Source organism: Scardinius erythrophthalmus, assembly GCF_964197995.2.
Source record: "Scardinius erythrophthalmus genome assembly, chromosome: 23".
NCBI lineage: Eukaryota > Metazoa > Chordata > Actinopteri > Cypriniformes > Leuciscidae > Scardinius > Scardinius erythrophthalmus.
The window spans coordinates 10,759,294-10,770,971 of NC_138243.1; the positions used below are offsets into that span (position 1 = coordinate 10,759,294).

An 11,678-nucleotide genomic window follows, 5' to 3' on the forward strand; every position below is an offset into this window, starting at 1 on the left:
TGCAAGCCATAGGATGCATTGCTCATGGGAAAGTATAAGGCAGTAGTTGGGTCAGATGTGAGCAGTTGAAGGAAAGAGTGGATCTATGTTGAGGTCTGGGTGGCCCAGGTGCGTTTATGATTGAATGTTATAAACACAGCGCATCATGTGACGAACGAACGTAGAACAGTTTCCAACAAGACATGAAGCTCCTATTGTAGCTATAAGCACATGTGATGTTTAAAGTAGCACCTCGTAAACCTGTGAAGGCCCCACACATGACTTTGCTTTCACTTTTAAGCTTTTAAGAGAAGTGCCAAAAAGTATCAAAGGATTTTGTGAAAGTGATAGGAGGAAAGTAAAAAACGGATTTTATTTTATGAGCAACAACTTCCCGAACAGACAACATAGGGTAATTATGCTTTGCCTATATTTGCAGGCCACAATGACATGTTGTGGAGACACGCCAAGAATTCTTTTTCTGAAGTGCCTCTTAAAGGTTCATCCAAAAGTCAGACTGAGAGGGATTTGTCTCAACACAACATGAAAACCAAATCTTTCCTCAAACATCTTTTAAGTTTTTTTTTTTTTTTCATCTGGACTGTATTCAAAAATATAAATAGTCAGAAAATAACGTAACTAAAAATTAAAAAGTCTTTAAACATATTTTATATATGTAGGCTATTTATTTATTTATAAAATAAATAAAGCAATATGACAACAAAACCTTAAATAAAGAGGGATAATTTAGACTGACGTGACTGTATCAAGGTCATTCCATTTGTTTAAAATATTTAGATTTTTGTTTAAATAAAAATGCGTTTTTAAGTCAAATTGAGTAACCAATGATGTAACATAATAATGATTTTAACTTTGAAAAAATATGTTGGAAAATAATGATTAATAGCTAGGCCTACATGTATTCAAGGAGCAAGTAAAGTATTGTTTAGTTTTTTTAGAAAATGATAGGCTATATCATTATTTGGTATAGGCTATAATAGGCCTTTACTTAAAAAAATAAAAATAAAATACATGGCACATGATTTTACATATAGATGTTTAAAAGGTGTTTCCTTTTTTATTATCGCGAACATCTTTTTCATGAGCATAAGACTGGGAATGTACTGCACCGAGGAAAATTGCAATAAATATTGTTCCACTGATGTAAGAAAAAAAATTCTTTGCATGTGTCCGTCTTATTTTTGAACATGTTGAATCTCACGTTTTGCAGCTTTCATAAGAACCGTTACCGGAGCTTGTATAACAAGAAACTTTAAAAATCAGCTCCTCCCTCTTACACTTGCGCATCAGTTAGTCCAAATGCAGAGCAATAGGAGGTCGCACTGAGATCTCATCTTTCCGTTATGTAAGTCTCACTTTATTTAATTTAATTTATTATTTGTATTATTATTATTATTATTTTCATTTATTAGCTTTATGAAAGAGCACAACTTAGCCCAGTTTCTTGTTCCCCCAATTCAGTTACTGGAACATCGACAAGCAGAAGAACTGGAGAACCCAATTAAATAAAAATGAGTACGAGTTTAATTGACACCTTCATTTACGCCTTTGCGCATGTGTGTTTATTAAGTTGCATTGTACAAACGGGTCATTCTCAGCGTCAGGGCAACACTGGTGCGGCAGCTCTCAGACAAACCATACAATGGCAGCACAACGGCAAACTCTTTAGTATATTAAGTCAAGGCTCGGAGTATCAGCCACCGTTAAAACGAGACGGAAAGAAAGAGGAGACGGAAGCCAGGCCGATAGCCATCGTGCGCAATGATGATCCGGCTACGAAAACCGACGGCTCAGTTTCTTCATCATCCCCTTCACGAGCCTCCCAGAGCCGCGGGTCCGCGCGTTTGCCGCCAGGTATCGGTGCGCGCGGTGGCGCCTCGAGCTGGTTATCAGGTGGCGATGGAGCGCGCGCCAGAGGATCGCACGGGCGCAGGAATCACACGGATCAGCTGCAAACATCGGTCAACGGCACCGACAGAACCGCGCGGGACGATGAAGTGATGGTCGGAGATGATCCTTACAACCCATACAAGTCTACTGATCCGGACAACCCGTATTATAACTATTATGACACGTACGAGAGACCCCGTCCTGAACAGCGTCCAGGATATGGCACAAGATACTTCCAGCACGGTAAGGACATATCTATCTATCTATCTATCTATCTATCTATCTATCTATCTATCTATCTATCTATCTATCTATCTATCTATCTATCTATCTATCTATCTATCTATCTATCTATCTATCTGTCTGTCTGTCTGTCTGTCTGTCTGTCTGTCTGTCTGTTTGTTTGATAATTAAATTCTGTAAAAAAAAAGTTGCTGCCTTAAATTTTTAAGTACAATCTACTGTTTAAGTCATCTCAACTTAAATTACTTTTAACTGACTTAAAAAATGAGTTGAATATTGCATAACATAAACAAGTTGAAAATGGCTGAAATTTGATGAGTTAAAGCAATGTAAACACATATGTTGTCATAACTAATTGATCATATAATTTTTTACAGTGTGATTACTGAGGATTCAAATCAGGTCGGAAACTTCATAATCTGTCCACCATCTACTGGCTAAAATGAAAACTCTTTATTGAAACTATATTGAAAACTATAAAGTTAAAAAAGTGTTTAGAGGTCTTGGCACCAAGTGAGGCAGGACTATCACTGGTGCTTGCTCAAAAAAAAAAAGTGCATGATGTCATCAGATGCACCTCTATTTCAATTGCATAATTACGTGTTTTTAATTTAGTTAAAACTGTCAGTTTAAAATAATGACATCTTTGCAGCAAAAAAAAAAAAAAAACACTGATCAGGGTGGTCTGGTTGCATGGGTTAAGAGGGTTTTTGGGCATTTGTCAGGTGGCCATGCTGGTTTAAGCTGTTATTTTTATAGTTCTGTGCATTTTCTTGTATCTTTTAATAAAACATTTCAGTGTTTCATAGGTTTTCCTGATCTCGTGGGAGACCCGTACTACATTCAAGCGTCTGCCTACGTGCAGCGGGTTCCAATGTACAATCTCAGATGCGCCGCTGAGGAAAACTGCTTGGCGAGGTAATATTACTGAAATAAAACAGAAGAACGTAAGAGAAGGAGAGTTAGTACACTCGCATTCCTCCGAGTGTAACAGATGAGTCATGAGAAACTATTTAAAACCCATGTGGTAGGAACATCCTATAACTCAAACCAGCTCTGTGAGAGGGAAAAAAATTAAACGAAAGTCCTGCCACGATGGGAAGTGAGAAACTCTGCAAACAAACTTCACATAAAGCTGTTTGCATGGAAAAATGATCACATGCTTGACTGCGAAACACATTACCGGGTCACACAAGAACAGTCTAGTCCAGTAAAAGGAGTGTTTCTTTGGAGACGTGCATCTGTAGTTGTTCCATGTGCACTTGAAATGTGGCCACGGGGCCAAGAAACACATTCTGAAAGCTGTTAGGACAATATGAGAAACTCAAGGAATGTCTGATATTCTGTAACCGCTGGGCTGTTTTTGTTGAGCAGCTCTGCATACAGGTCCAGCGTGAGAGACTACGACACACGCATGTTGCTGAGGTTCCCGCAGAGAGTCAAGAACCAAGGTACCTCCGACTTTCTTCCCAGCAGGCCACGCTACACCTGGGAATGGCACAGCTGCCATCAGTAAGTCTGATTCTGACAGCTCCAACCATTTGCAGCATTTTCTGCAGTTTTCTCACTTGTGTCTTAAAGGAGTAATTCACTTTAAAATGAAAATTACCCCATGGTTTACTCACCCTCAAGCCATTCTATGTGAATATGGATACAATCAGAGTTATATTAATAAATGTCTAGTTTTGAGCTTCAATCTGTTGGTTGCAATCCACTGCCATTATCACTCCTTTAGCTACTGCCATTAACTACTCCTTTAAGTAATGCATCACAGACCACTATTAAGAACTCTATGATGCAGTGAGCTGAATTCCATAGCGAAAAGCAAGATTGTGAAGCTCATTTGCGGCTCCATCATGATTTGAGGGTTTTGTCTGAGGGATATCTCAATCTAGTGCTGGTGGTGCTGTTTTTACAAGGAAAAGGGTCTGTGTTCTTGTCTAAATGAAAACACTAAGCAGAGGCCCGGTATTGCTGCTTATACTTCAGTTGAGTCAGTAATAGCTCACTGCATAGTTTCATCATGAAGTAAGCCGTGTCTCACCACCAACTACGGCGTACATTTGGACAAGCTCCAGTGTATACAATGACTTTAGGTCTTGCGCATAAATGGGGCATAAAGTCTGTGGGCTGATTTGCATTTATTTGACGTGTCATAATATGATCGGTTTCTGCTTTTCTTGCCTGGTATTTATTTATTTCTCACTGTCTTCTTTACACTGAGGTTTGGCTATGCTGCAGTTTTCCCGAAATCATTCACCAAAAAATGACCCATTTTTAATCTTTTACTCTTTATTCTATGAAACATAAAAAGAAAGATTTTGAAGAATGTACAGGTTGCTTTATTCCATACAATTACAATGAATCTTCTGGAGCTTTCAAGCTGCAAATATGATGCAAAACACCATCAATTAGTCTTGATACCATTTGTGTAGCAATAACTGATTTCTGAATTGATTGTTCTTTTGAGTTGGATCAATTCAATGAATCATTGATTCAGTTCACAAATCACTGTGTAATCCAGTTCACAAAAACAGTCTGGAAGATTTGTTCACAAATCTGAATTATTAATATGTTTTAATCTGACGCCAGCACTGCATTGTCACAAAGGTTTAAGCATTGCTTAATATTTAAAATATTCAAGTGCAAGAAGACGCGAAAGGGAACACAATTCGTTCCTCTCACATCCAAAACGGACATTCTCTCCCAGAAAGCCTGTATTTTTTTTTTTATTAAATTCTACTGTATTTATTTGTGCTATTGCTTGTAGTTGATTATTTGTTCTTGTATTTAATTCGGTTTACTTGTCTTTAATAATGTTTTGAATTTATATTAGTCAGGCTAGTAGTTTTAGCTGTGGTAGTCTATCGAAATTGTAATAGAGAATTGTGAATTTTGTCATAACCAAAATTTTGGTTTCATGGCCGATACATTTTCTCAAGTCACCGGCAATTGGCAGGTATGGCAAAAAGTTAGTTTTTGGCCCTGATTATAGGCCAACTATGCAAAATTGGAATGTCGCATAAAACATTTGCGAATAACGCACCATTTCATCCCATGTGTTCAAGAGGACAAAATCGTTTCTTCCTGGGAAATTGGCGCAATATATCTGTAATAAAAATCGAAGTTGCTGCAATTGAGGAAGCCACTTCTCTTTTTCCTACATCATAAATGTCTTACGTCTCAGAGAGCGAAGATGAAACGCAACAAATATGTTCGAATGCCTGGTGTTTGGGAACGCAATCGTGTGATATGCATCTGGGAGGTCAATATACCAAAGCATTATTTTGATGACGGACTTTGGCTCAGAAAATTTGCATACAAATAGATGGATTGAAACATTAGCTAATGAACTGGTAGCAGTGATTCTCAAATTTCAGTGTGTTCCTCATACAAAGCTATTGAATGGCTTAAGAAGCTTTTATGGTGCTTTTGCAGCATTTTTGAAGCCCCCATTTATTGTAATTGCTTGGAAAAACGCATGAACTAAAAAAAAACTGTTCTAAAATTTTCTTTTTGAAAAAAAAAAAAAAAAACGTCATGAAAATTTAAAAGTAAATCATGTGAACTGTCCTTTTAACAATTTCACTAGCTCCACTGAAACTATCTGAGGTGAACTAAGCATATTCTGGCGTGGTTTAAATTCTTGCTCACACATTGGCCATGAAGTCCACCTGGAAAGGCTCCACCATGACATTCCTCTCTGACTGAAAATCTGATACATGTCCCAGTGTTGAGGATATTCATCAATAGGATTAAAGCGTTGAAAATGAATGGCAGGCATTCTAAGTCGATTAACAAGCCCACTTATCAATGCGACTCCCAGAGGCAGGCAAAATTTGATATGCACCAGTTGAAAGTCATGCATGATAATAACCTGATATATTTTGCTGTCTCTATAGGCACTACCACAGCATGGACGAGTTCAGCCATTATGACCTGCTGGACGCCACTTCTCAGAGAAGAGTAGCAGAGGGACACAAGGCCAGTTTCTGTCTTGAGGACACGTCCTGTGACTACGGCTACTACCGACGATACGCCTGCACCTCCCACACTCAGGTCACGCTCATTTATTAAAGTCGGCATGAGACGAAAGTTGCGATAGTCTTTTCTTCCCTATTGTGACATATATTCAGTTTCTGGAATAAGAAAAAATGTGGGCCAGGACTTGATTTTGTCCACCTGGAATTGATTGGATGGTTGTGGTTTGCTATTGGTCGATCTCATGTGAGTGACAGGTTGCTCCGCCCTCATGCCAGGAAACACTTCATCAAAGAAGAAAAGAGATGAGCTGCAAGAGGGAGGGGAAGATATTTTGATTAAAGATTACGAGGCACATGAAAAGTAATGATGTGCACAAATACATCGTTTATAATAAATACTGCAATATTCCATGAAAAATAAGAATTGTCCATTTTGATATCATGGTAACTTTAAAGTCATTTTTTATGTATATATTATATTTCTATGACTGAAGTGAAACCTCAAATGTGAACACAAATATTGGGAAAAATATACCATTTTTGTTAAGATCAAAATATTGTTTGTGATACTTTTTAGCACTGAAGACATTATTATTTTTATTGCATTGTCCACCATCTTGGATTTACAATGCACTCTGGGATCACCATGTTTATAAAGAATACAAGTCAATGTGTTATTATTCTGACTACCATTTGTAAGTGTTAATGTCGCAAACACACCTAATACATTATAGTCACCATAAAATCAAAATTGAGCATTCTTATTTTTTATGGAACATTGCATTATTTGTTATAAATGTATCCATCATTATTATTTTTTTTAATTCATGTGCCCTCGTAATATTCAATCAAAATAATTTCCCCTCCCTCTTTCAGCGACATCTCTTCTCTTCTCTGAGGGCGGAGCAACCTGTCACTCACATGAGATCAACCAATAGCAAACCCAACCATCCAATCAACTCCCCATGGACGAAATCAAGTTCAGCCGAAATTGTTTCTTTTTTGAGAAGATGGATATGCATCATAATAGAGAAGAAAAGACTATCGCAACTTCAGTTTCAGGTCGTTTTTCGATTCTTTAACCTTACTATAGCAGTACCATGGTCCAATGATGGCATGATATGGTAATACCATGGTGCTTTGTAAAATACAATGATGCTGTATGAATATATCTTGGTTTTTCCATTATACTTCAAGGTACATCAAATAACGGTAGCCCTTTTTTTTTTTACAGTCCTGTTCCACATGTACATACTATGTACTTATTATAGTGATTACAATAACTGTATAATACACTATGCACTAACCCTGAACCTACCCTTAAACCTAACCGTAACCCATAGTTACCCTATATTACCCAGTATTTCTTAGGTAAGAACCCTGTAAGTACACGTAAGTGCACGTACTGTAAAATAAAGTGCAACCCAAATAACATACCTTTACCATTTTACATGTCTGTGTGCTGAAAGTATACTGCTGTTGTTGGTCCAGGGTCTGAGTCCAGGGTGTTACGACACTTACAATGCCGACATCGACTGCCAATGGATAGATATTACCGATGTGAAACCTGGAAACTACATCCTCAAGGTTTATGGCCTTAATCGAATTAAGAGTTATTGTATTGAAGAAATATCTTGTTCCTGAGTTCCAGCCTTTTTTTCCCTTTCTGGTTTAGGTTAGTGTAAATCCCAGTTATCAGGTGCCAGAGTCGGACTACACTAACAATGTTGTGCGCTGTGATGTACGTTACACCGGAAACTACGCTTATGTTTCAGGATGTCATATTTCGCAGTGAGTATACCTTAAGTATTTCGAATGACTAGGGCAACTGCATCTAGTTAAATGTAACGTATTCATGTTTTTGGTTTATTTCAGGTATTAAGAATCTACAAAATAATCCCAAGGAATAGGAAATGATAGTTTGATGATAAAAACCTGCGACAAAGTGAACAGATAAATGGACAGCGGTCATGGGCCACTTTCCTGCTTGTGAGAGCCAATAATCAGCAGGGCATTTTAGTGTTAGACTATTAGACTATGCCATACAATATAAAAACCTGATGCATAAATACAGTTTTAAAGTTTGTTTACTTTTAATGTTTTGTTGCTTTGAATTTATTAAGCAAAAACAATGTTTTTATAAGTGTCCAGGGTCATACTGTGCTGGATTCCTCCTAAAAACTGGATAAAATGTTGGTTATTTTTCCAGAATCCGCCACAGTTTGATACCACGCATTCCCCAAATCATTAAGCATCATTCTCTCAGACTGATCAAATATAAAAATGAAACCTTCAGATGTTGATCCACATTGTTGTTGTTTTTTACCTAAAATGTGCTTTTTTTGTGTGCTAGAGGGATGCTTTAGTTGTGTATTCTAAGTAGATATTTATATACAGATACTCATATTACTGCAACACATTTTATATAATGAAAATTACTTGAATAAACTTCACACTCAGCCTCATTAAGTGAATTTGTCTTATTTGTATTCTGACTTGGCATTCTCACATTATGATAATTAACAAACCACAGATGGTTAAAATAAATATTATGGCCTGGTTTCACAAACTGGTTTAACAAAAGGCAGGATTAGGCCTTAGTTCAATTAGGACATTTAAGAAGCTTTTATAAATGTGCCTTAGAAAAAAACATTAGTGTGCATCTTGAGACAAAACAATGGCACTGATGTATTTTAAGATATCTCAGTGTGCATGTCGTTTCCAGTTAAAACAGCTCAAACATGCATTTTAGTCTTGGACTAGCTTAAGCCTCGTCTGAAACCGGGGGTTAGTGTGCTGTTGTGTTATTTTTGTAACATTATGGGATGTGTCTGAATACAGTTTTGTGTGATTTATTTATTTTTCTAAAAAGGTATATATTTTGTCACGACCTGTCAGGCCTAGGAGGAGGAGATGGTGGATATAGTCATAGCCATATAACTTTAATAATAAAACAAAAACAAATTATACAATCCAAAATGGCAGGAGTAGACAAACATAACAGCTTTGGCTTAAACACAAAGACAATACTGGACAGGGAGTAGAACTAAACTGAGGGCTTAAATACACAGGAGAAAACAAACTGAACAAGAAAAAGGTGAACAAAGCAATCAATAACCATGCCAAACTAGGGCTGTGTTTGAAATCGCATTCACTATTCCCCACATTGGTCCACTAATAACTTGAAAGAGTGAATGAAAACGAGTGAGTGAATTCGGACACTGAGAGCGCCGGAAGCGCTGGCGCTTTTGCATAGTTTGTGCTTGCTGTTTAATAATCATTTAAAACTTAGCAAACTGGCAGCTGCAGTAGTAATGAAAAGATTTATCTTGAACTCTGTCATGGAAACTATTAATTAAACAATTTAATAATGGATTAAAAAGGAATTCATACCTGTATGATATTACGCTGGAGCAGCGGTTTGGAAAATGGATGGATGGATGATTCAGCTGCGGGCGACATCTTCTGGTCGGATACGGGAAATTACCATTTTCACATTTCCAGGTTTCTCAGAAGCGGAAGTCGTCATAGTTTGGTACAATTCTATAGCGGTGAATGAGAGAATACATTAAATATATTTTTTGTGTTCTCATTTGCTCAAATAGCAAAAGAAAAACTCAACAATAGTGTTTTCACAACTTTCAAAAAGAGGAAAAAAATAGAGAGAGATTGATAACGGCTGTCAGAAGAGAAAAAAGATGTTAACTTTTACCTTCACTCCCACAGCAGCTGTTTTAGAAACACCCTCACAGCAGCGTTAACTAGTTTTTAGTAATTTGATTAAAAGGTAATATAATACAAAGTATAGTGTTATAAATGTACATACATTTAAAAAAATATATATACATAAAAATCTTTGCAAGATTTACGCTGTTGATGTCTACAAAAACTTGTGAAAAACATCACAGTCTGTGAAAAGGGTCCATTCATTCGATGCGCAACTCACAGTGCATGATGGGTATTTTCTAGCCGTTGAGTGTACACCTAGTTTCATACAGTCTATGGTGAACTGTTCACTAAGGCTGGATCCAAAATCTCATACTTCCCTACTAGGGGCGAAAAACAGTATGTGACAAAAAAAGTATGTCTGAATTCACAGTACTCATAAAAGAGTAGGCAAAAAGTACACGGATGACGTACTAGTACCAGCGATATTCTGAAGTGTGCATGTGGACTCTTTAGGCTGGATCCTAAATGGCACACTTCATGTGGACTCGTGGCCTTAAATTGTGCACACTCGTAAAGTGTACGAGTCCGTCCCATTCAGCATTTCAGGGTTCAGATTCAGAAGTGTGCTCCTTTGTGCCCTCGATGCGGACTTCGGCGAAGCCCACACTTTTGCACCCTCCACACGAGTTACCTACCCAGGAATCATTGCGAACGCCCAATCAGATAAATGAGGAGAGGAGTTTTGTGGCTGTTTGACTTTTGGTGGCATGATGTCATCAAGCCTGTCTCAAAATACACTCTCGCGTGGACTCGAGGCCAGCATCCCTTAGGTCTGCACTTACTGACGTCACCAAGTGTGAACTCGAAAGAGGTCCACATGGCCGGAGTGTGCCATTTGGGATCCAGCCAATCTATCCCATGAGGCCACAGAAGAGGGTTTGTAAATGGAGGTGAAGCGACGCAACTGACGCTGGTAGGTCACATGGTAACGACAAACTCCTCCCCTCATTTATCTGATTGGGCGTTCGCAACATCGCAACAATGATTCCTGGGTAGGTAACTCGTGTGGAGGGTGCGAAAGTGCGGGCTTCGCTGAAGTCCACATCGAGGGCACAAAGATGGCGGCCGCGGCGCTCGCGAGCACACTTCTGCGCACTGAAATGCAGAATGGGACACCCTACGGACTCATACACTTGGCGAGCACGCGCAATTAAGGCCACAAGACCACAAGTCCACATAAAGTGTGCCATTACATTTATTCTACACACATTCATACTATATAGAAAATACTTATTTAGTATTCAAAATAAGTACCTACTCAAGAGAGTATCCGATTTCGGATTCAGCCCAGCGTACATCGGTTGTACACTCGTTAGTGCAGTGCATTGTGGGATTGAATGAGTGTACTTGATAACGTCCACTATGGTGGTTTCAGACACTACTTCAAATGGCTGTCCCTTCAAATAGTGCCCTATTCAAAGATACAGGGCGATTTCAGACAAAGCCCATGACAAAACTATAATCAGTAGCTGGCAAACAGAAAGAGCTAGGAAGCAGAAAAGCAGACAAACAGTCCACAGAACAGAACGAAAACCTGAATACTTAAATACATATTTTAGGTCCTTTTGATAATTTGTCTTACAGTAACTTTGGTAACCGAGCTGAATGGATGATGTTGACAGTTGATAGTCAAGTCATATTGTTTAATTGAAACTACAAAATTAGATATATAACCGATCCGGAACCCTCAAATGCATTTATTACAATACATAGGCTACATCTAACAGCAGCAACCGTCTTACTCATTTAAGGTACAGATATCCCAACTAGCTGCCTTCTCCGACCTTTTAGCAGTTCCCGACTGGAAAACGCGCGCGCTCATCGCTGCAGTGT

At 38.2% G+C, this 11,678-nt stretch overlaps 1 protein-coding gene across 1 annotated transcript; it reads left to right on the forward strand.

Annotated features, from left to right (window-relative positions):
• Positions 1-1,226: 1,226 nt before the first annotated feature.
• On the forward strand, positions 1,227-8,581 carry loxa (lysyl oxidase a). The gene is made up of 8 exons (XM_081354671.1): positions 1,227-1,345; positions 1,462-2,133; positions 2,943-3,051; positions 3,508-3,645; positions 6,036-6,192; positions 7,608-7,703; positions 7,792-7,907; positions 7,992-8,581. The coding sequence occupies exons 2-8, from the start codon at positions 1,512-1,514 to the stop codon at positions 7,996-7,998; spliced, it is 1,245 nt and encodes a 414-aa protein (XP_081210797.1). The 5' UTR covers positions 1,227-1,345; positions 1,462-1,511; the 3' UTR covers positions 7,999-8,581.
• Positions 8,582-11,678: the final 3,097 nt, after the last annotated feature.

Coding starts and splice junctions, on each gene's coding strand:
- loxa (XM_081354671.1), top strand. CDS start 1,512: ATGAGTACGAGTTTAATTGACACCTTCATTTACGCCTTTGCGCATGTG. Junction 6,193..7,607: donor CCTGCACCTCCCACACTCAG/GTCACGCTCATT, acceptor TTGTTGGTCCAG/GGTCTGAGTCCAGGGTGTTA. Junction 7,704..7,791: donor CTGGAAACTACATCCTCAAG/GTTTATGGCCTT, acceptor TTTCTGGTTTAG/GTTAGTGTAAATCCCAGTTA.